Below are 25881 nucleotides of genomic sequence, written 5' to 3'. Positions count from 1 at the left end.
AACAAACTTAGTTAGAGCAAAGACATAAAACTGGGCAATTTTTTAGTGATTTTTACCAGGGTTCCACCAACTTTTCTGCAACTGTCTCCTTGTCTTCTTCTTCTGCAAACTTTTAGCTGGGAATATAACAAATATCCCTGGTTTTCAAAGACAGAAGCAAAATAACTCATATTTGCAGCTAGGGATAAGTAACTAGTTTCCAAACAGTTATATGTGAATTCAAGGGGGGGGGGGGAAAGGAGGAGAAAGGCACTCTTTATGAGTAACAGGAAGTTGGTCATAGTGCAGTAACAAGCCAGGCTGTTACACAATAGATGGCAACATGTCAAACAGCAAAACAAAACTTAGCATGCAGTTGCCAGTCGGACTGAAATTTGAGCAGGGAACTAAATCAGCAATGGCAAACTGGTCAGAACTTTCACATGGGAACCACGTGTGAGTAATTATTTCCTTTTTTCCCCCCTTCCTTCCTTCTCCCCCCACATAACACACAAAAAACCTACAAAGAGAAAAATGTGAAGATATGCTATCCAAAACAATAAATATAAAGGTCATACACATTTCTGGTGTAAGATGGCAGACCTGAGAAAAATTTTATTGCGAACTTGGAGAGTTGATGCCAAAGCAGAGAAGACAATCTGATTCTACATATTTATAACCTGTTTATGCACAACACAGGACATTCATGTCACAGGGCATAGCCAAATAAGGGGGAATGAATACGGCAGCCCAAGAGAACCCAACAACATTATCAACCAGAATTTTTTAAAAAGGGATTTATTTTACAACAAAAAACAGTCAGAAAAGTTATAAGGCCCTGGGAGAGAGTTTTACATTCAGATTAATAGATTCTGAATGAGCAGCCTCTAAATTCTCCCTTTTAGAAGTCAAGATTGTAGCACATCTGCATTTTTAAAGGTTTCCTGAATAGATTTCTATCCTTGAATATGAAAGAGAGGAAAAAATTAAGAAGCTCTCCATGGAGGGTAAATAATTTACCCTTCTCAGTTTATAACCAGTAAATTTGCCATGTATTTTGCAACCCTGGTATCGTTTGCATTTACATCGGCCATTTCTGTGAATGATAACCCAGGAGACAGCACCATGCAGGCCTAGCAAATAAGTAAATCATTGAGACTGCCGACTTCTTTCAGCTAAAAAAGAATGGTCAATCTGGTCTGCCTTTTGCCTGTTGTTTTAAAAAAACAAAATGCATTTAGAATGATGTAATCTCTTCGGCTAAAAAAATGACAATAACAAAACCCCTGCAGCCTGAATCTGAAATGTAGTTTTTGTAAATAACGAAAAAGTGCACAGTACTCCAAGAATGCAGAACAGGCCCGCCCGGTCTTTTAAGAGCTGGTCAGATAACAACCCACAATGAGGCTAAACTCAGAGAAACTATGGTTACAGAATAGCACCATCTAATGGCTTACAGGTTAACTGCAAAACCAGAAATATGCAAGTTGTCATTTTCCAGTCAATGTGGTCCAAGAATAAAGGTAAAGGTACCCCCTGTGCAAGCACCGAGTCATGTCTGACCCTTAGGGTGACGCCCGCTAGCGTTTTCATGGCAGATTCAATATGGGGTGGTTTGCCAGTGCCTTCCCCAGTCATTACCGCTTACCCCCCAGCAAGCTGGGTACTCACTTTACCGACCTCGGAAGGATGGAAGGCTGAGTCAACCTTGAGCCGGCTGCTGGGATTGAACTCCCAGCCTCATGGGCAAAGCTTTCAGACGGCTGCCTTACCACTCTGCACCACAAGAGGCTCTGTCCAAGGATAGAATCCCAAAAATGTTTACATACTATGGCTTACCACTCAATCCTCTCTTGGTGTAGCTAATCTCCCTACAGATGTGTTCTGCCATACTCCACTTGAATAATGCACTTTCCTTCTTAGAACAACAACAATTGAGTTCAGTAGGACCTATTAGACCACCAAAGATTCAAAGTGTGAGTTTTGGTGTGCAGGCACACTTCCTCAGACAAAATGGAACCGAGGAAGTGTGCCTGCACTTGAAAGTTCACACCCTGAATAAATCTTTGTTGGTCTTAAAGGTGCTATTTTGTTGTGCTACTTCATACCAACACGGCTACCCCCTTGAATCTCCTTCTTAGAGGCAGAACTCTAGAGTAGGTCACTGGATCCTACCAGGGAAGGACAAAAGGAACCTGGATATAATTAATTTCTCAAACAAAGAAGTCCGTTTCCTCTTTCTTCACTCAAAATGACCCATTATGCACGGCGGCATTATGCAGGGTGCCATATTGGAAGTTACTGGATTAGAGAACTCTATAGGAGCAAATTTCCACATTGATGTATTCCTCCTTCACATGTGATTCCTCATGGACCCTTTGCTTTTAAGCACTAAGAGTATTCCAGAATATGACTGTGAGAGCATGAGGCCCATTAGAAGCTGTGGTTGACTGACATTCAATTAAAATTCTTCCAGCTCTCTGCTAACTGATTTGTTAAACGGTGAAGGGGATCTTTGGTTCTGCATGTATAGTTTGGCAAATATGGTTTTTTTTGTAGCTTCATTCAAGCTTACACATAATTTGTTTGCACAGTGGTCATTAAGGAACATAAAGAATATGTGTAGTGTTTCAAAAGGATAGATTCAAATGAGTAGCCGTGTTGGTCTGAAGTAGCACAATAATATAAGAGTCCAGTAGCACCTTTAAGACCAACAAGGATTTATTCAAGGCGTGAGCTTTTGAGTGTCTGAGAAAGAGTGCTTGCACTCGAAAGCTCACGCCTTGAATAAATCATTGTTGGTCTTAAAGGTGCTACTGGACTCTGATTTTATTGTTTCAAAAGGAAGCACTCATACATAGAAAATATACATTTGACAATGTTCTACTACAACAAGAAAAGAATACACCCTGAGCTAATTAAAAGAGGGCTACACATTCCAGGAAAAAGTATACGAGAGTTGAGGTAGAAATTTAATTACATCTGAACATGTTTCCTTATACTTAAAGGTCAAGGTATCCCCTGTGCAAGCACCAAGTCATGTCTGACCCTTGGGGTGACGCACTCTAGCGTTATAATTGCAAACTCAATATGGGGTGGTTTGCCAGTGCCTTCCCCAGTCATTACCGTTTACCCCCCAGCAAGCTGGGTACTCATTTTACCGACCTTGGAAGGATGGAAGGCTGAGTCAACCTTGAGCTGGCTGCTGGGATTGAACTCCCAGCCTCATGGGCAGAGCTTTCAGACGGCTGCCTTACCACTCTGCGCCACAAGAGGCTCTTTCCTTATACTTACATGCCCTTAATTAGCAATGGTTCATAATTAATCTCAAGGAACACCTTTATTTGGAGAAAAACTATAATGCTTTGGTATTCCTGTTCTGTTATTTACCCAATTAAATGGGGTTGATTATCTCCAAAGAGGTGCTGTACATACTGGCACAATGTGTAGTCACAGACATCTATAGTGCTATCGTGAAGGCTGCCAAGGAGAGGAGGGGCTGAGGGTCAGTGGCGGAACACCTGCTTGGCAAACGGAAGGTCTCAGGTAGCCACAGCATATAGCAGGGGTAGTCAAACTGTGGCCCTCCAGATGTCCATGGACTACAATTCCCATGAGCGTTTGCTGGCATGGGCTCATGGGAACTGTAGTCAATGGACATCTGGAGGGCTGCAGTTTGACTACCCCTGGCATATAGTATCAGGCAGTAAGTAACAAAAATCTGTGATGATGGATAGCTGCTGCCAGTCAAAATGGGCAATACTGACACTCAATAAAATGCAGCTTCATGCATTGATGTGATAGAGGGGCAGGTCAGCTCACTCTGTGGTAAGCAGTCATGTATGGACTAGAACAGGGGTAGTCAAACTGCGGCACTCCAGATGTCCATGGACTACAATTCCCATAAGCGAATGCTGGCAGGGGCTTCTGGGATTTGAAGTCCATGGACATCTGGAGGCCCGCAGTTTGACTACCCCTGGACTAGAAGCAGTGAAAGCTGGGCTTCATTGTGAACGGGTGAAAGACAAAGACCTGTCAGCATACATCAGGTAATGTCTGCCACTCTCCACAGGGCTAGGGCTCTCTTTTATCTCCTATTCATAACCCTCTGTGTATTGCATTCCTCTCTTCCCAGTTGAACTCAATGAATTTAAGAGGTAAACACTCAGGGCACAGACATGCGCTAGGCATAATCAACATGTGTTTTTTCCTCTTTTGAATCTACTCATCTTAAACCTTCAATTTCTTGAGATGCAAATGTGTTTGCTCACAAACACACTGCATCCTTTAGAGGCTTGCTGAATTTTTCACAATATAATGCTAATATGCATTACCAAAGGCTTCAAGGGAATGCACAAAACAGTAATCTTTCCACCACACATACACTCTCCCCTCTTCTACTGCTGAGGGACTATGCTTGCCCTGTCTATGGACAGATGTGCTTAGCACAGCAAACACCAAGATACATGATGGATTAGCTATCAGTTTGACCTGAGGGTAGCCATAGTTATCCTTCCACATTTCAGTTTTCATTTACAGGTGCACTTGTACAAACTTGTGTCCTAAGCAATGCATTTAGAATAGACCCAAAACTGTACACATGAAGCTGTTAAGATCTGCACCCAGATCCTGACGTGTCTATATTAAACATTTTTCTCTGACTTAGAAAGCTTTCAGCTTTGCCCAATCATTTATCAGAATGTCTGAGGCTTTGTTTTTGCAGAGCAGAAAATCAATACTTATTTCTGCAAGGCGTGTGTATGTGGTTAAGCTGATGACCAAGCTTCTAGCATCTTTTAAGAATGAATGCAGAACAAATTTAGAGATCAGTGGTACCCTTAAGACCAACAAAGTGTGATTCAAGGTATGAGCATTTGTGTTCCTCAGATACAATGTCAAAACAGTGAAGCAGTGGACAAACATATGGTAATCCCATTTTAGCAGGACTGGTAGCAGGGATTCTCCTGGAAGAAAATGACAGCATGTTAAGCTTTCATGCCACTCAAACTGGAATAGTTAAATTTGCTTTCCTCTAAATTGTGGCGTTGGGTAATAAATCGTTGTGGTGAGTATGCTGCCTCTTTTCCTTGTAGCCCTGGGAAGACTGTTTATATTTTAGGAAACATGAAAATGATGCCATTAAAACAGTTAAATCTATGGCAAGGGTCCCCAACTTTTTTGAGTTTGCAAGCACAAATGCAGCCATGCATTCCATCAATGGTCCGATTGCCACAGTGGAGGAACAGGCCCCAAGGAGGACATACTGCCGCAGCATTTGCACTGGCAGGGCCCTGCTGTGAATGGCACACCAGCCTTTGGTGCCAAAAGGGGATGGGAATTAGGCATGGGCTTGTGGAACCTTAAAAGGTGCAGTGTGTGTGGGCCCAGCCTCTTCCCTCCCCTGGGCAGCAGTGGAAAGCATGTTGCTGTCTGCAGTGGCCAGGCTGAACACAAGGTGAGCTGGGAGAGTTGGAGGCTTGGCGGGCAACTCTTGCAGCAGCATTAGAGTTGGCAGGGGTTGCCGCAGGAGTGGTTTGCCAGCTTATGGCATTGGGGCTCAGAAGAATCCCCCACACACTTCTGTGTGAGGCAAGGGCTTGGCATGGGCCAGTTTGGGGAGGAAAGAGGGGGTGAGGGTGGAGGGAAGGGGGAGGTTAGTTTTTCCCATGGCTTCAATGGTCAGTGGGTGAGATGGCCCCCATCAGATGCCCGTGATCACCTTTGAGGAGGAGGCCAGGCTGGGGCCCAACCCCTAAGCATCACAGGTGACACAGATACCATGGGAAGCAGAAACAAGCTTCAGCACGCCTGTGGGAAATCTGGCTATGATGCGTCTGGAATGCCATTAGCTAGGAGTAGCTGCGGTTAATATGACCTTATACTCTGTCCAAGAGACAAGCATTTGCTTATAAGAAGTGTGTTTGAAACACTAATAATTTGTCCCTTGACAAAGCCAGCAGGCGAAATGCGTTGGGACTTATTTGAAGTAAGAATTTAAAAACATCTGAAACTGAAGAGAGACGACTCTATTTGGATTTATTATGGCCATATTGCTGTCCCAGTGCATCTGTACTATTTCATAATTGTTTCTTCACTGGAACCTACCCCTCCCAGTTCATTCATTTTTGCTCCAACACGGTGGCAATTCTCCACAGTGGTATTGCATTTGCAGTGGCCAAGAAGCATCCAGAAAGCAGCTTCTCTGTACACTTTCTGTGCTTCTGCCTGATGGTGGTTTTCTTTCCCTTTTTCCTGGTCTTGTTTTAACAGGTAATTGCTGTATTGCTTTAGCTTTCTATGATATGATGGGACTAATACGGCAGCTTATGAATTAGACTCTCCATGTGATTTTTGGTATTTAGCATTGTACATGGCAACTAGTGTGAACAGCTGGAGAAGTGAATGGCTCCTGTTCCTCTTTGGCAAAAGAATGGGTGTGAAATGCCACACCTAATGGAATTATTAACACTATATGAACCCTGTCCTCCTTTGCCTCTATTGGCATCTTAAGTCACAGTCCACTTTTCTCATTAGGAACTCAAAGCAAAATGTATGAAAAATGCTATCCATTCACAGCTGACTTATGGTAACTCCATAAGATTTTCAAAGCAAGAGAGAAACAGGTTGCCTGCCAATGCATAGTAACCCTGGACTTCCCAACCCACTGTTGGCTACCCTAGTTACATTGACAGCATGGCAAACAGATGGTCACCTAGATTACAAATACATAAGAATTAAGATTTCCAAGCACTTCAGCCTTAAAGCATGACATTGGATGTGAAGGCGGTCTGGCTGAGACATCTGTCACCCCATTGATCACCAGGGTTGATTCAGCTGATCTGGCTGGCTAGGCGGGTGTCCCCTACCTCCCTCACCGCTCCATGTGCGTCCCTCCCGAAGCTGCATGCTCGGTGGAAGAGGATGACCATCCCAGATAGAAGGAGTGTCCCGTTCTTCGGTCAAGGGTATACGATAGCTGCCCTCTCCTGCTAGAACCTCCAAACAAGCATGACAACATGAAGCACATTGGAGCCAAGTACACTGAGATAAACTCTGAAGTACAATTATATTCCATGGAACTAATGTTCTAGTTGGCCAGCAAAGGACTGCAAGATTTTTTTTCCTTTTTATTTTTGTGCATACTGAAAACAGTAGAAGAATGGTGTACTTACATTGTGATTTAGGGAAATTTATTCACATATAGAAAGTTGCCCCAGAGTTGCCTAGGAAGAGGCAAAGACCTCCCCCCCCTCTTAACAGGGAAGACACCAAGCAGGGCATTATCAAGGGTACTATTTATAAAAATTACAAAGGTCATAAGTTAAAACATTAATTCCAGTTCTTCCTTATATTCAATCAGAATTCTCTGCCAACCCTCTTCTCTTCCACAGAGGTTTTGAGACTTTAAAAAACATCTGATTTCAAAGTATTGTTTTGCTCCTCTGTCCCAGGCTCAATTTAATAAAGATAAGTGTAAAGTTCTGCATCTGGGTCAGAAAAATGAAAAGCATGCCTACTGGATGGGGGATACGCTTCTGGGTGTGAACGAGACCGGTGTGTGAACGAGACCTTGGGGTACTTGTGGACTGTAAACTAAACATGAGCAGGCAGTGTGATGCAGCGGTAAAAAAGGCGAATGCCATTTTGGGCTGTATCAACAGGGGCATCACATCAAAATCACAAGATGTCATAGTCCCGTTGTATACGGCACTGGTCAGACCACACCTGGAGTACTGTGTGCAGTTCTGGAGGCCTCACTTCAAGAAGGACGTAGATAAAATTGAAAGGGTACAGAGGAGAGCGACGAAGATGATCTGGGGCCAAGGGACCAAGCCCTATGAAGATAGGTTGAGGGACATGGGAATGTTCAGCCTGGAGAAAAGGAGGTTGAGAGGGGACATGATAGCCCTCTTTAAGTATTTGAAAGGTTGTCACTTGGAGGAGTGCAGGATGCTGTTTCTGTTGGCTGCAGAGGAGAGGACACGCAGTAATGGGTTTAAACTTCAAGTACAACGATATAGGCTAGACATCAGAAAAAAAAATTTCACAGTCAGAGTAGTTCAGCAGTGGAATAGGCTGCCTAAGGAGGTGGTGAGCTCCCCCTCACTGGCAGTCTTCAAGCAAAGGTTGGATACACACTTTTCTTGGATGCTTTAGGATGCTTAGGGCTGATCCTGCGTTGAGCAGGGGGTTGGACTAGATGGCCTGTATGGCCCCTTCCAACTCTATGATTCTATGATTCTAGGAGAGGAGGCAAGGTCTCAGAAATATGATATGGTTTTATTGGCCAAGAAATCATACACATTCTATCTTTACCAAGAGATCATAGAGCAGGGGTAGTCAAACTGTGGGCTTCTTTTGTATAAATATATGTTAATGGAGGATGGTCTGTGTGCTCTATGACAGGGGTAGTCAAACTGTAGCCCTCCAGATGTCCATGGACTACAATTCCCATGAGCGAATGCTGGCAGGGGCTCATGGGAATTGTAGTCCATTGACATCTGGAGGGCTACAGTTTGACTACCCCTGTCATAGAGCACACAGACCATCCTCCATTAACATACATTTATACAAAAGAAGCCCATCGATTTTGCATTATCTATGAATTATAAAATAATCATGTCAAACATATACCATAAAACATTGCAAGGATTCCTGACCTGTTGCTGCTTTCCTGGCAAGATGTTTACAGCATCTAACTTATACTGGCACAAGAATTCCATTTTATTTTTTTCATTGTAACCTTTGACATAATCAATCTGTTTTCATTACATAAAATATAATATCACTAAACTACCTACATTTCATCTTGACGTCTCCTGGTTTGTTAAGCACTGTTTATTTAATGTTATCAATGAAAGACTCCAGTTTCCACCAACCCTCTCACTTGAACAGAGAATGAAAAAACGAGGTAAGGTGGAAAAGAGGAGGGAAAGGGAAGGCGGCCTGTTTAATGGCTGCATCAGTTTAAGGCAGTTTCTTTCTAAAAATTCCTTTGTTCTCAAAGACTACTTTTTATCATGCATATAACAATATTATTATTATTATTATTATTATTATTATTATTATTATTATTATTATTATTATTATTATTATTATTAAATTTATATCCCGCCTCCCCCCGGAGGCTCGAGGCGGGTCACATAAAAACTAATCCCCTAAAACAATAAAAGTACAACAAAACATAATACAATTAATACAAAAGTTACGACAAGAATGGCGGCAAAATTCAATATAGCTAACCCAATTCCAATATAGCTAACCCAAGGGAAAGGAAGGCGGCACAAAAATATCTCCTATTAATATTGCAAATATCTACTATGTTTTCCAAACTCTTCAGTATCTAGTTGTTTAGTTTACAGCTAATGAAATCCAGTATGTTGAATTCCACAGATAGATGCCATCAGAAAGTGGACACCTTTACAGTACAACCCATTATGTGTTTGAGCCTCATTATTCAATGGGTAAAGCTGCAAGGGCATCCATATTATGTTATTCAAGGATATGACTGAATTGTCATACAATCCCGAGAAGATAGATGCTGAATATTAACAAAAGCTCCCATCCATGGAGCAAGCTGGAGTTCAGCCATCAGCACCACAGGATGCTATTGTTCGTGTACATGTCATGGTCTGCGGAAAACCAGCTGAATTTCACTCGCAAGTCTCTTATTTAAAAGACTGTACTTCAATCACAAGAAGGCAACAAAGTTGCATCCATTTTTTAAAACACAGATCGGATGATCCAAAATATCCTTATAAAGATGTATGTAAGACTGCACAGACCAGCTTTGTGCACAAATTATAATTCATCACCCAAAATTAATCTAAATTCGCCTGAATGTAATTTAAATTGCATTTGAAGCCGGATGATCAATCAACTACATTTTAATCAGTTGACAGTCCAAGCTCAGAGTCTAGGAAAAAAGGAGACGGTATAATGGAAAAAGGAATATTTTGAAATATAAGCTTCTGTTTAACAGATCCTTTTGCAATTAATGGCTGTCAGAGTAAAAGTTTGGATGTAGATATTCACGGCTGCCTCTGACGCTACATTTCAGAGTATAAAATTGTAATATGCTAAAGACTAATATCTTCTTTTTAGGATATAGTTACTGTTGATATGCTCCGCAATCCTAGGCACATCCATTTATATCATTCTAGATATATGGGTTATAAAAATCAAAGCTTGAAGTAGTTTTACAAAATATACTCCGCTACGTAGCATGTAATTCTCCAATAATAAGGATATATTTCATAACCTCTGTCATTGGACATTCATGTAATTGTGGTAATCATTGGTTTTCATACCTGAGATCACCATATGGTCCTTAGGGCAGCTCACATGTGGAGTCTCCTATTTTATTCAACATCTTCATGCGTCCTCTTGATCAGCTGGTGCTGATATATGCAGATGACATCCAGCTCTTCCTCCTGTTGGATGACTGCCCTAATTTCCCTCCCCCCAGAACCCTTAGCCAGATGTCTGGAAGAAGTGATGAAGTAGCTCAAGCAGAGTCTGAAGCTCAACCCTTCAAACCCTTCCTGTGGCTGGGTAGGAAGGGGCCAAGCAAGGAAGTGCACTTACCCAATCTGGACAGAGTGCGTCTAGTAATGGCACACTCCACCACAAACCTGGGTGTGATCCTCAATGTCTCCCTTTCCATGGAGGCACAGGTCATAAGAGTGGTGCGGCAGGCCTTCTACCACCTATGCCAAGCCAGGCTACTAGCTCCCTACTTGGCACCAGAACACTTAGCCACAGTGATCCATGCGAAGGTCACCTCTAGATTGACTTCTGCAATTCACTCTACGCAGGCCTACCCTTAACTTTGATCCGGAAACTATAACTGGTTCAGAACGTTGCAGCCAGGATTCTCACCAATAGACCACATCTGGCCGGAACACCAATAACTCAGCTGGCTCCCAATTGAATTCTGGATCAGGCTTAGGGTTTTATTTCTTACCTTTAAGGCCATACGCGGTCTGGGCCCAGTTTATCTGAGAGACTGCCTATGCCCCCAAAAGAGTACTACATTCTACCACCTCCAACTGGCTGGTGATCTCTGGCTCCAAAGAAGCGCATCGGTCCTCACCAAGGGTCAGAGTTTTCTCCCCACCTGGTGGAATGAGCTCCCTGAGGAGATCAGGGCCCTGTCTGAACTTCCCCAGTTCCGCAGGGCCTGCAAAAGGGAGCTCCTCCACCAGGCATTTTTCTGAGTCTGACAAACCCAATAACATCCATGAGTCCCCTCTCATTCCCTCCATGACCTGAACCAACCTGACCTTGGGGGTTTGTCTAAGTTGTAGTTGTTGTTATCGATGACCAAAGCCATTGCAGTTCTGTTGATTTAGATCCACTGTTGCATTGTTGCTGATGTGTTATTTTGTGACTGTATTATATGTTCAGACTGTTCTATGTATTACCTCTGCAATGCTGTATGTGAACTGCCCTGAGCCATATGGGAGGGCGGTAAACAAACAAACAAACAAACAATCTGAATAGTAAATGTAAAGAAATCTAATAAACAAACAAATACATAAATAAATAATCTGAATACTAAATGTAAATGAAATACATATGTGCCTAGAATTCCTGATTGGATTTAGTGCTTCCTCCCAGGCTTGCCCACTGAGTAATTTGTAATGGGTTCTATTTGATAAGGTCCCAGAGATATGGAGAACTCAACCCATCCCCCCTGGCCCCAGGTGCAGCAGGGGACAAAACTGGTAAGGGTGAGTGCCACCACCTTCGATACTTTGAGTGCACCTCTTGTCAATGAGTTTGAACAGCATAGTTACAGAGAGAGGAGTTCTTGATTATTGTTCTTATAAGGTGTACAGTACCAAGGTCCATCACAGCCCAAATCCAAATAACCTCCCAGAAGTGCTTTAAGGAAGACTTCTCACAGCCAGGATTAAGTTGGTATGGGCAATTTTAATTTCTGTGCAATATAAATTTTAATAGGCTTTTCTGTTTTGCCCCCACCAAAAAAAAAAATGGGTACCTGATTCACCTATTGGGAAAGGGTGGAGTTAAAAACTGGAGTAAAATCAGATGCTTCAAAAACGCTGCATCTCATTTAATCCCACATTTAATAGGGCTAACAACGTGCTTTTGAATCATTTTGCCTCGCCAAGTTTATGGAAGTACAGTTCATCTGCAGAGAGAAAAACATTACAAGCAAATGCACTCTGAAATTGTAATCTGCCTTTGGGTAATAAGATGAAGAATGTTTTTAAAGAGGAAAATCCGCCCTAATTGTATGCTTTGATGATTTGTTCCTCCTGAATCATGTGCACGTTTCAGTGGGACATTCAGTAATCATATAAAAATCAAGGCATATCTTGCTTCTTAAGGAATACTCTACAATGCAACATCAGAACACCTACATAACTCTTCTTCCCCTGCTTTCCTGCCTTAGTAAACAGAGCCCTATGATTAAAGTCTGATCTCCCTTGGTTATCACGCGTACAAGTATGCATTACACATATTGTCTCAGTGGGTCCTCATTATGTAGTCACAGCATAGGAAAAAAAATAAATGCTTCACTGAACAAGGCGAAAGGGAGAGATTTTTCACTAGCTGTGTGGAAAACCATTAACAATTTAGAAAAAGAGAGAGAAATGCAGGATTACCACAGCCCCCTTTTATCCCTATTTTCAGAATAGCTACTTCTATAGTAGAATAAATGCTCTGGGGTAAGGCAAAAAGGCCCTCTCCAGAGGTCCTAAACTGAACAGCTATACTAGTTACTCCATTGCAGGTTATTTTCTCTTCCCCCCTCCCCTGCGCAGTTGAAAGATTAAGCAATGTAGCACCTGAGTAAATTATTAATTGAGGTTATGGCAGAAATAACAAACTATTCTTTAATATTTCAGTGGTAAAAGTGACAAATGTACTGGTGCCACAGACAGTCACTGAACACAGACTAAGTTCTGGAGACACAGTCTAGTGCCCATAGTATGTTGAACCGCATAACAAGGTATATTTAACCCATTGCTTTCAGAAAGTAAATAAAAACAGGTCTTTCTTCAGTATCTTGATCAGAAATAAAGCTTTCACAACCAGTACCTCAAATCCAGCGTTCTGTGTACCTTCTTCCACACAGAATGTTCTATGAATTAATATTTTGTTTCTTAAGTGCCAAGTACTGCGGCTGAAGCTTGCCTGGAAACTCTTAAATCCTAGATAATAGTAGTGGAGTTACGATTGACAACCCTGGTGGGGAGGAGTTATTCTAGAATTACAAAGGATCTCAGATTAAAAGGGCAAGTTTCCACAGAGAGGATGACAGTTTTTGAAGGTGGACTCTGAAGCATCACTCCCAAATTCTATTAGAATCATAGAATCATAGAGTTGGAAGGGGCCATACAGGCCATCTAGTCCAACCCCCTGCTCAACACACGATTAGCCCTATTCTTCCTAGGCTCTGCCTCAAATGTACAGGAATACCCCAGGTTGGAGGTGGCAACCCCAAATGGGGGTGCATGTGAAGGCATGTATATGTCTGGATCACTTTCCATTCAGAGACAGTGATGCATTGTAGTAATAGCATTAGACTAGGATCTAGTTTCACGTCCCCACTCTGCCAGGGAGGACTGCTGGGTGACCTCAAGCTAGCCATACACTTTCAGCCTAACCTACTTCAACAGGTTATTGTGATGATAAAATGGAGAACTTCCCTGGGTGAACTCTTTAAAATGGCCCTGGAGTTTTGATTCTAGCTCATGACTTTGTCTCAGCTTCATGGCCAAGGGTGTACTTATTGGGTTCCTGTATGTAGTCTGGCAGGGCAGTACAGTCAACAACCCTCCTTAGTAATGTATCTGAGTAGCACTTTCTTTTTTTGTCCCTGGTTTCTACCAATATTTTTTCTAACTGGTCCCCAATAGCTTGTCCCCTTGGAAGGGATGAGCTGTAACTATAAATGTTGAATGGTAATGGTAAATGGTGAACAAAGTTTGATGTGCAGCTGCTGCTGAGGCTATTGCCCTAAATGAAAAAATAATTGAGTTGAGATAGATAGCCCACTGACTGCTCTCCCTGAAGAGGCAGGAAGAAGACTGAGAGATGGGTGACACTCACCACAGGTGACAGGAAGAAGTTTTGTTCCTGCCTCCTTGAGCATATAGTGTTAATCATCTTAGGATCTAGAAGAGCTTGATTTGAATCCACTCTCTGCTGTGGAAGCTCACTAGGTCAGGGGTAGTCAACCTGTGGTCCTCCAGATGTTCATGGACTACAATTCTCCTGGGAATTGTAGTCCATGAACATCTGGAGGACCACAGGTTGACTACCCCTGACCTAGGTAACTTTAAGCCAGTCACAAACAATGCCCCTACCTCATCTCACAGGGATTTTTGTGAGAATTAAAATGGAGGCAAGGAAAACAATGTACATTGCTTTGGATCACCATTGTGGAGAAAGGCAAGGTATAAATGAAATCAAAAAATAATAAACATAAGTGAAGATGGAGGGGCAGATTAAAGGTAGATTGATGGGTAGGCGAGGAGAGTAGGAAGCAGAGGAAAGAGGAAATAGTATGGGGTGAAGATACAGGGGGAAGTTAGGTACCCTGTGTACATCCTTGCAGATACTCCTTCAGTACAAATGGCCCAAGCTCAGCTGTCATTGTCCAATGGGAGCCATAGTTTTCCTGGGAAAGGAAATATGAAAACCGGGGAGGAGGGACATATAAAGGAAGGTTGGTTGTTGGTTAGAAAGGAAACTGGATATGTAGGAAAAGAGGACAGAGTGGAGGAAGGGAAATCTTTGCAGGTCACCCACTTGCACTTCTATATTCCCAAAGACTGAAAAATTGATGTACAAAATACCAGTAGTTTCAGTGGGGATTGTACTATGGAAGTATTTGAAGAGTGGACAGCCAGGCCGACAAAGATGTTGAGGAAGACCATGCAATATTTGCAACAGGCATGAGAAAATCTGCAAACCGAGCAAACAACAACAAAATGCGTGGACATTAGTTTGTGATCATAATACTGTAATATTTCCTTGTTGCTATAGTTATAGCTTCTAGTAAGGGCAGGGTTCAGCAGCTGCAGGCAGCTTCCCGTTTTTTTTTTTTTCAGCCAGTAAGTCTATTAAAACAGCAAATATTGTTTTTCTAGAGCACATGATAATCTGATAAATTCCAATGCCCTTCCCTCCACCTTCCTCTGAGGCAAAACAACTTTGGAAACACAAGTCAACATCACACCACATGTTGATTCCACAACTGCTACTAATAAAAACTTGGTACTTAATCCCTGCTGTTAGCCCAACAGATAAGCAAGACTCATGCACTTCAACTGGGTGCCATATGTGCTAAATGTGCTAATCTTCAACAACAACAAGTGTGTGCACATTGAACCAGCAAGGTTTGATTACTACTACAGCTGGATTTTTTTAAATGTGTTAGTTAGTTTGACAGTTTTAACACTGGCACTGCATGGTGAATTCCGATTCAGGACATATAATATGAGTCATACAAATGGAACAATTGCTTTTTGTTCTGGGGAAGTGCATTTGTTTAACAATACTGCAGTAATATATATATATATTTAAAGGCCATGTCCACACAGAATAGTTGCCCTGGGTTTGATAGTGTTGGGAGCCATGATTCCCCTACTCCCCACAGCACTGTAGTGCATTAATGCAAATCCTGGGGTTTTCCACAGTGTTCCCTCATTTTTTCCAAACTGATTTGCTGTGAAAATCTGGAAGAAATTGCAGCAAAGGGATACTCCCTGCAAGCTTTATTTTCTCCCCCTGACACAAGGTGGGGTGCTTTTTTTTTTTTTAATCAAACTTAGAGGGTTTTTAAACATTTATATTTTACACTTCTAGAGTTGGCCTTTATGAAGATTTAACTGAATTCAGAGGGTTTTTTTTTTAAAAAAATCCCTTTCATATGCAGATCTCTAAAATCAAGTATGCCAGATGTTCACATTCCTTGGAGAAATTATTACTATTTATTTATTCATGTAGCAGCATTCTTCACATTTTCTGTGGTCTGACAATGGACTATACAATACACTCACTAAATACAAGATTGGAAGGCTATGTGAGTCAAGTGGAGGGCTGAAAGCTGTGTCAAGAATTCCAGTACTGGCTCAGCTACTTAAGATTCTGACCATTTAAAAATGTTATTTATATCTTTCCCATCTTAATTCAGTGATTCAGGGTAGAAGATAACATTTGTATAGTAAAACAGATTTCGTATTATTAGAGCTCTAGAGAACACCCTGAGAATGAGACACTGTTGTGCTATCTTGGTTTAGCACTATAGCATTCAACTTGGAACACACACACACAAAAAATTGCCTGGGGAAAAGGGGCAGGGGAAGAACCATTGTAGGAAGTGCTACAGGTGTTAAACAGCACACCACAGAGATTCAAAAGCACGAGGGGGTAGGAAACAGAAAATAGTAGTTTCTCTCGAAACTAGCTCAACCATGGTTTGCTAACCTGACACAAATGGGTTTATATCAGGGGTAGTCAAACTGCGGCCCTCCAGATGTCCATGGACTACAATTCCCAGAAGCCCCTGCCAGCGAATGCTGGCAGGGGCTTCTGGGAATTGTAGTCCATGGACATCTGGAGGGCCGCAGTTTGACTACCCCTGGTTTATATGAACAGGCTTCTGGGAATTGTAGTCCATGGACATCTGGAGGGCCACAGTTTGACTACCCCTGGTTTATATGAACAGGCTTCTGGGAATTGTAGTCCATGGACATCTGGAGGGCCGCAGTTTGACTACCCCTGGTTTATATGAACATTATATGAAATGACAGGAAAAAAACTATTAGCAACCAGTTACTAGACAGTGTGAAAATGCCCAAAGAATATTAATATGTTTAACACATGTGACATTAATTACGCATATACATCTATGGAATGAGGTTGTTCAGATATTTTTTAAATGCTATTGAATTTTATTCACTACTGGCTACAGAGTTTTAAAAGGTATTTTGGGTTAAGTATTTACAAGGGATAAAAGAGGGCTCCGGACATTGTTCTAGCCATTACCTTACTCCTGCTTGTAGACTCTCCCTGCTCAGTATCCCACTCTACCACATCTGATTTATACCTTGCAGTCCATCTCTAATGCACTCACTCTTCATAAACTAGCTTCTGAGTCTGGGAGGGCCTGAATGAACAGCAGAAAACACACCACCATGCTACCCCCCCCCCCCAAATTTGAATCTATAATGGGGGGGGGGGCAATGAGCCTGACATATTTCCTTCTTCCTTCAACCTGTTCCTAATGTTTTCTCTGTTCGACAATGTCTGAGCAGAGATAAAAATTGGTCCACAGCTGAACAAGCTATTTAGAGAGCAGTCATACTTTACACAATTTATAATAAACCTCATTTGCCTCAACATGAGCAATTCTTACCTGCTGACTGCCACAAACATACCACTTAAGTAAACTTTGCTGTTGTGGCAGAGTCAAGTGGTCTTGTCTCCACAAGCCCTTCAACCAATGCCAATCCTAACCATAAAAGATTTATCCAGTTGTCCTTGTGCTCTCTTCTCCATGTACAAAACATCTCGGCTAGATGATATATTTCCTGAGGACTTAATGCTTGTGCAATTGGAGTATGAGCTCCTGTACCATACCATCCCTATGGGGATCATAGAAGTGTGGCAGCTGCTGCAGATAAACAGATCCCCTGTCCTAGCCACTGTAAAACAGCTATGGTTTCCTTCTGGGGATACAAAGGCTGTGGCTTATGTGCTGTATTTATTCACAATACTCCACTCCACTGATTTTATGGTAGTTCAATAGTGACATTACTTTCAATGCAATTTAACTAATCCATTTAGACAGGAAAGGCTGCAACAAATCAGTACTGTCAAAGAGTACTTCTTGCTTGTGTTCCATAGTTTTCTGGTACATAAAATAGCACAAGTGATACTTAAAGTTATATAACAGGTGGCTGAATATATTCCATAAACATTCAGTTCAATTTTCTCCAACAAATTGATACATATTTCATCATAAGGACTAGTAACAGAATGACTACATTAATATACACTGCTTTCAGAAAAGAGAAAATGCATTTCTCCTCAATTTTATAAAATTGCTGTACCCAGCAAAATATAATCAAAAGCAGGGGATGGGGGGAGTCAGTTTCAAACAAAGGGACTTTTGTTCTTGCTTGCTTAAAATAAAACAAGCCTGATATAATGATTTCAGCTTGTGGATTTACAGATTGCTGACTAGATTTGTCCATATGGGAGAATAATTCAAGCTAAGTATTTATTTTATAAAATTTACAACCAGATTTTTAAATACAGCATAAGAACATAAGAGAAGCCATGTTGGATCAGACCAATGGCCTATCCAGTCCAACCCTGTCACACAATGGCCAAATCTCAGGTACCATCAGGAGGTCCACCAACTCCAGAAGCCTACTGTTGCCTACGAAGCACCAAGAATTTAGAACATCACTGCTCAATACATAGTGTTCCATCCATACCCTGTGGCTAATAGCCACTGATAGACCTCTGATCCATGTGTTTATCTAATCCCCTCTTGAAGTGGTCTATGCCTGTAGCTGCCACCACTTCCTATAAACCTCTATCATATCACCCCTCAGTAGTTTCCCCAAGCTAAAGACCCTTAAACCTCTTTAACATTTCTTCATAGGAAAAGTGTTCCATCCCCTTAATCATTTTAGTAGCCTTCTCCCCCCCACCACCTTTTCCAATACTACAATGTCTTTTTTGAGGTATTGTGACTAGAACTCTACATAGTATTCCAAATGAGGCCTCACCATAGATTTATACAGGGACATTATGATACTAGCAGATTTGTTTTCAATTCACTTCTAATAATTCAATGTGGTTACTAACTTACTTAGTATCAATCTTAGACCAATTAGCCTTTAATGTCCTGGATCTCCTCTGGAACCATTTTTAAAGATGGCGGTTTCCTTAGCTACCTTCTAGTCCTCAGGAATGGAGACAAATTTTAGTGATAGATTTCAAGCTCACATTTTAATTCTTGCAGATCTCTTTTTATGCCATCTCTTATTACCTCAATCTGACTCAGGCCAGAATACCAAGGCAAAGGAGGCATTCAGCTTTTCTGTCATTTCCCTATCATCCCTTAGTAATTCTTTTACCCTGTGGTCATACAAGGGTCTTAATGCTTCACTGGCTGGTTTCCTGTTATTAATGTCTTTGTAGACATTTTTATTATTAGCCTGTGAGCCTTTTTATTTACTTCACTCAGACAAGCCTTCCACCACTTAAAGGAATCCTTTTTACCTTTTACTGCTTCCATTACTTTGTTCGTTAATCAAGAAGGCCTTTTAAATACCTATTTGTACCTTTCCTAACCTGAGGTATACATTTTACCTGAGTTTCGAGGACTGTAGTTTTTAATAGTTTTCAAGCATCCTGAAGAGATTAGACCTTCCTTACCCTTCCAATCATTTTCTTCTTCGCAAGCCCCTGCATGTGAGAGAAGTTACCCCTTCTAAAGTGAAATGTGGCTGTATTGTTCTTTTTGGGCAACTCCCTACTTATATAAATGTTAAACGATAGCATTAAGAGCACTGTTCCTTACTGGTGCTATCACATTGACAACTCTTACCAGGTCTTGGGTGTGACTCAGGACAAAGTCTAAAATTGGACACCCCCCCCCCCCCTTGGAAGGTTCAGTGCGCATTTACTCCATTTACAGTCATTGAGAGTATCTAGAAACCCAATCTCTTTCTCCTGACCTGAACACATATTGACCCAATCAATATGTGGGGAGTTAGAATAATCTATACAATTATTTGTATCCTTAGACCTGTCGAGGCATTAACTAGGATTTTTGTAAAGACTCTGGGTGCAGAAGATAGCCCGAAGGGGAGAGCCCTGTACTGATAATGTATCACCTGAACACAGAACCTGAGGAATCTCCTGTGTGGAGGGAAAATTGGGACATGGAGATAGGCCTCCTAGAGGTCTATAGAAGTTAGAAACACATCTTGTTGAAGTGCCTCTGCTATCAACCTTAGGGTCTCCATGCAAAAATGGTGCAATTTAATTAATTTGTTTAGGAACTTGAAGTCCAATATGGCCCTCCAGTCCTCCATCTAGCCATGGTGATCCATGCGACTGTCACCTCCAGAATTGACTTCTGTAACTCGCTGTGTGGTCCTCACAGGAACACCTTGGAGGGCTCATATCCAGCCTGTGCTGAGGCAGCTGCACTGGTTGCCACTTGCAGTCCAGATCAGGTTCAAGGTTCTGGTTTTGACCTTTAAGGCCCTTCACGGTCTGGGACCCACTGATCCGAGGGACCGCTTGTCGCCCTTTACCCCCTGCAGGGTCTTGCAGTCTGAGGGTACCAACTTGTTGGACGTGCCCAGCCACAGAGAAACTTGCCTGGCCTCAACCAGGACCTTTTCGGTCCTGGCCCCTACCTAGTTGAAAGAGCTCCCAGAAGATCTGTGGGCCTTGTGGGAGCTAGCCACATTCTGCAAGGCCTGCAAGACAGAGCTCGTTTGCAAGGTCTATGGATGAAGTCAGTGCTGGGAGTAGATCAATGCCCCCCCCCCTGACCCAGAAGACATGCCACCTAACTTTGGAACACCATTGGTGGTGGCCAACTGATGTAGTCTCTCTGACACCCCTTCTGGCAGTCATGCTGCTGTGGAAGGATTTATTTTTTACTGCCATGTGATGATTTTTATGTTAATTTGTTTTTATTGGATTTTATTGTATTTGGGGCTTTTCTTGTGTAAACCACCATGAGCTTGCTTGCCGAGATTGGCGGGGAGTAAGTCTAATAAACAAACAAACAAACAAACAAACAAACAAATACTTGGGGATTTCAGCAGGGGGGTCATTGTACAAGGGCAGGGGCAGAATAGATGAAGGTTGAGGGAATGTATGTTTTTACCATATTGCCTTAAGTGAATTTTAATTATGTATTTCAAATTTGTTAGCCTCTGCAGGCTGGCTGGCCAAGAGCAGCAGTCTATAAATGTAAAAAAATCAAACCCCCCCCCCAAAAAAAAACTTTAGCACCTCCAATAGGACAGTCCCCCTCCAACTGAGTGCTCGAGCATGTTTCAGCTCATAGTGATATTTGCTTTGGTTCTTATGGAGAATCATCCTCTGGAGAAAGGTTGAATGAGTTCGGAAACAACAAAAAACACTGACCACGTGGGTTTTCTGCCTTTATATTGTCTTTTACAAGCAACCAAGGAGACGTGATTTTAGCCGACCCACCGAAATTCAAACTGACTGGCATCGTTTATTTTCTGACGGGAAGAAAAAGCGCCGGGAGAGGGGCTGCTAAGGAGAAATTACACATTCTCCCTCAATTCCTGAAACGTGAGCGTTCTCGAATGCAAACCCTGCTGCAGAAATGCACTCTGCACCGCCTCAGAGGCACTTAAAAAAACAATACTTCTAAAATCTAAATTACGTGCCAAGATTCAGGCTCTGGCAACATCACTGAAGGAGAACCAGGGAGGAGCACCAAGTGAAATCAAGCTATAAATCTAAGTTTGGCTTTCCCTCTCCCACGGCCTGCCATCAAAACACTCTACAGCAGGGGTAGTCAAACTGCGGCCCTCCAGATGTCCATGGATTACAATTCCCAGGAGCCCCTGCCAGCATTCGCTCATGGGAATTGTAGTCCATGGACATCTGGAGGGCCGCAGTTTGACTACCCCTGCTCTACAGCCAACAGAGGCTTCTTGCCTCCATACAAGGCTACTTTTTGCCGCTTCCTCTGAGGGAAAAAGTCATGAAGAGGCGCCCTCCTTCTCCCCGCCCCACGCTTCGTCTCAGTGAGTGGCGGAAGGAAAACCCGGTGCGCGATCGCCAAAGCGCGGAGAGCGGGCGGGCGGAGCGCTCTCCTCCTCCCTCTTGCGACAGGAGCAGGGAGGACCGGCCGCCGGCTGTGACCAGCTGAGGGGCGGCAAGAGCAGCAGTGCCGCGGTCTCCATCTTGGTAGGCCTTGGCGGCGAGGAATGGGAAAGAAGCGCTTCTCGCCCGCGGAGGTAAAAAGCGGGGGGGGGCGCGAAGGGGGGAAGAAAAGGCGGCCTTTGGGGCTCGCTGCCGCTGCCTTGGGCTTTAAAGGAGCCTGCGGGTTATGTAGCCCCTGCATTATTGTTGTCGTAGACGTCCCCGCTTAGACGCGCGCGGGAAGGGAAAGTTAGGGAAAGCGGCGGGCCTGCAAACACAGCATGGCTTTGTCTTATCGACTCGTGAAAGGTAGGAATTTTCACACTGTAGGTGGAGCATCTAGAGCAGGGGTAGTCAAACTGCGGCCCTCCAGAGGTCCATGGACTACAATTCCCATGAGCCCCTGCCAGCATTCGCTGGCAGGGGTTCATGGGAATTGTAGTCCATGGACTTCTGGAGGGCCGCAGTTTGACTGCCCCCTGCTCTAGAGGTTCATGTTTTGTAATGGCACTCTTTTAAAATAAATAAACACAAATGGAAAACCAGCTCAGCAAGCAAAGAGAGAAGGTAGAAGCTTTCTTCCCGCTGCGGTAGTTCTCTGTTTAGATACATACACATCAGTGCAGGGAGCTGTTTCATATTCACTCGCTGCACTTTGTCGTGGGATTGTAAGGTGCGAAATGGCAAAATCCACTTGCAAAACAAAATCAGAGTCCAGTGGCGCCTTTAAGACCAACAGAGATTTTATTCAGGGCGTGAGCCTCTTGCTCAGACTCGAAAGCTCACGCCTTGAATAAATCTTTGTTGGTCTTAAAAATGCCACTGGACTGTGATTTTGTTTTGTTGTGCTGCTTCAGACCAACACGGCTACCCACTTGAATCTATCTTTATGGAAGGCACCACTTTGCAAAATGGTCACTGGAGGAGATTGAAACGGCATTATTTAGCATGCGTGAAAGCTAACATTGTCTCCTCTATCAGTGGGCCTTAGGAAGGCTTTCACTTTGCATGTTATCAAATCCTTTTAATTCAGGATGCCAGGGACTTCTGCTACAGAGCTGTTGCTAAATTTTCAGGACAATGTGTATGTGTGTTGTTTCAAAACTGGAATCCCCAGCTATCGTCTGAAGTGGCACAGTCTGTTCTGTCACCTCATTTTCCAGGATGTGTAAACTAGGCCTTACATTTCTAAGCACTGGTTGGCAGGCTTCAAGCCTGGGAGATATGTTTATTTATTTTCCAAAGCCTGGGGCATAGTAGTGTGGAGTTGGTGCAGCCAGAAACCATACCCCAGTCTTTCTCTACATAAACAAGGCCTGATCAGAGTTACTATATACCAAAGACTGTAACATCAGATCCCAAGATTGCAGCATGTGATCACCTGGATAATTATGCAACCAATTCATAATACTACTATCCAGGTGAGGAATACTGAGGCAAGGGGCCTGCAGATTGTGTTAACATTCTTACTTGTGACTTTATTAGAGAGGACATTGGTTGCTGTTAGACTGGTTGCTAAAGCAGTGAGGTGTGGGCCCATGCAATGGTAGACACTTTCTAGAGCTCAGGATTTGGTGGCAGGGTGGGGTGAGAGACCAGGCTTATCCTGAAAGCAACAAGGGACACCTTGTGGTTAATGAATCAGTAACTTTAGGAAATCAATAATAATTCAATGTATTGTAGTCTACCTTCTTCCCAGCGCTGTTTTATCTTTCAATGATATATTTACTTGAAGGAGCTCAGGGTACCAGTTTTGTACCAGTCCTGGGAGGTTACACTAAAAACAGTAATTGGTCCAGTGTCACCCAGTAAGGTTCATGGTGGAGTGGGGATTTAAACCCAGGTCTCCTCAGCCCTAGTTCATCAATTTAACCATTTTCTATCTGCAATCCTATTTTCAGGGAGTAAAATCTCTCTTGCCTAGGCAAAATATTCTAGGGCAACTGTGATTTGAGGCCATATCCCATTACTCTTAAATTTTCACATGACAGTTACTTTAGAAAGGCTTCTGACACATGAATTAAACTCTGAGCACTATTCTTAATTCTGGTTTATTCTGTTTGTAAATTAAAGGTGATGTGAGAGGCATGTAGAAGAGAGCATCACACTGAAGAAAAATGAAGTTTGCCTGTCTTTCCTTCCGACAACCATATGCTGGCTTTGTTTTAAACAGAGTGAAAACAATAGAGACCCGTTGGCAGCCATTGCTGGCAGAGTACGAATCCTGCACCCTTGCTATCCACATCGCTTATAAAGACTGGGATTACTTAACCTGGAAAGATATCCTTAAGAAGAGACTTGGCATGACACCACCTGAAATTGAAGACTTGCTATATGAAGGTGAAAAATTTGGTAGAGGTGTTATAGCCGGGCTAATTGACATTGGAGAGACATCACAGTGTCCAGAAAACTTATCTTCTGAAGATTGTTTGGATCTGGAAAATAAAGCCGTACTTTTGGGCTTGGAGCAGAAATATTTGACGGTAATTTCAAACCCAAGGTGGCTGCTGGAACCAATTCCTGCTCGAGGACACAAAGGTATCTGGCAAGTGGAAATCCCAGATGAACTCATTCCTTCCTTGTAACAGAACTGAAGTTGTTGCATTGATGGCAGTTTGACTCTTTGTTGCCAACTTATATGCAGGTGTTTTGTGAACTGGAATAATCCTAAAATCTGAATTAGAGCTGTGAGGTGAACTCTGTGGAGCGGGTTGTTGAAATGGGGGGGGGGGGGGATCATTTTTGGAACTACAGAGATAATGTAATAGTGAATATTAGCAATATGTGTTTTTCATAATTGTTACTAATTGTAGACATATAACATATGGCATAACTAAGTGTGTCTAATTAACCAGATGATTAAAACAAATTGATACTCAGTTGATGCTTTTTTCTTTTAAGGACTTGTCACTTTGTTCCTGCTAGGTGTTCAGGCTATTAGCAGGTGATTATTCCCAGTGAAAAAAGTTTCTTGTCATAATCCCAGGAATACAAAATGCATACATACTATGGAAATTATTGAAAGCTGGGCTCAGTCTCCTTGGGCAGGAACCTCATAGCTAGGCTGTAACAATTTCTTTTCAGAATTAAGTTTATTGTACAACCATGGGCGTTCACAAAGTGCAAAAGATCCATACAACAGAACATAACAGCTATGTATTTGAGGGACCGTCTAACTCCCTATGTCCCACACAGGGCATTATGCTCTGCGATTTTAAACAGGTCTCTGGCCTACGTGAAGCTCACCTGGCCTCAACCAGGGCCAGGGCCTTTTCCACCCTAGCTGGTGGAATGAGGTCCCAGAAGAGCTGAGGCTCTGATGTAACTGTTGTAGTTCCACAGGTCCTGCAAGACAGAGCTCATCCACCAAGCGGTTGCTTGAGGGCAGGCTGATAAAGATCTATAGCCCCTCCTCCAAAATTCCAATATAAGACACCTTCCCTGAATGCATGGCAGAGGAGGCAGGCTTAGCACGGGCTGGGAGAGAATGGAATGGCACATATTTTTAGTGTTATTGTTTATTGTGCTTTATTGTTATGAACTGTTGTGAGCCACTGCAAATTGGCTGGCCAGGAATGGTGGTGTATACATTTAACTAATAAAATTAATAATCAGAATCAGCCATCACCCCTCACCTTAGACCTTATCGCCTGGCAGCCAGTTGTAACCCTATGAAAAACTTATTGCTGTCCTGTGCTTTCAAATGTGGAAGGAAAATATTTAGCAGCTGCAATTTTCTGTGCTGTAAGCTAGTAGGGATGTGAAAACTTGTATTCCTGCCAGCCATGCAGCTTTTACTATAGAGATTCTGACACGAAGAGCAATAGATCTGTTCAAGTGTCATCCCAAAAGACTTCCAGCAAGAAGTAGAAAGCCAATCCATAGCTATTCTTGCCAAAGGAGAAACATTCCCTTCAGTCCCAGGGTTCTTTGGGTGCATTATCCAGCTGAAGTACCACTCCACCCAATATTTTTAAA

The 25881-nt window shown here is 42.7% G+C and overlaps 1 protein-coding gene across 3 annotated transcripts; it reads left to right on the top strand.

The window, feature by feature from the left end:
- Window positions 1-416: 416 nt before the first annotated feature.
- On the top strand, window positions 417-24782 carry LOC143822831 (protein EOLA1-like). 3 transcript variants are annotated; one of them, XM_077308463.1, is made up of 2 exons: window positions 417-435; window positions 23977-24782. In XM_077308463.1, exon 2 carries the CDS (start codon window positions 24021-24023, stop codon window positions 24486-24488), a length of 468 nt encoding a protein of 155 aa, XP_077164578.1. In that variant the 5' UTR covers window positions 417-435; window positions 23977-24020; the 3' UTR covers window positions 24489-24782. The 3 variants fall into 3 exon arrangements, with proteins under 3 accessions (XP_077164578.1, XP_077164576.1, XP_077164577.1); XM_077308461.1 differs by lacking the exon at window positions 417-435 and adding an exon at window positions 21771-21998; XM_077308462.1 differs by lacking the exon at window positions 417-435 and adding an exon at window positions 22065-22212.
- Window positions 24783-25881: the final 1099 nt, after the last annotated feature.

This window comes from Paroedura picta, chromosome 13, assembly GCF_049243985.1.
Source record: "Paroedura picta isolate Pp20150507F chromosome 13, Ppicta_v3.0, whole genome shotgun sequence".
In the NCBI taxonomy this organism is placed as follows: Eukaryota; Metazoa; Chordata; class Lepidosauria; order Squamata; family Gekkonidae; genus Paroedura; species Paroedura picta.
The sequence above is the reverse complement of the archived record's forward strand: the minus strand, read 5'-3'. Positions and strand labels throughout refer to the sequence as shown.

What these genes read in the sequence shown, in the direction of transcription:
- LOC143822831 (XM_077308463.1), top strand. Translation starts at nt 24,021, where the DNA reads ATGAAGTTTGCCTGTCTTTCCTTCCGACAACCATATGCTGGCTTTGTT.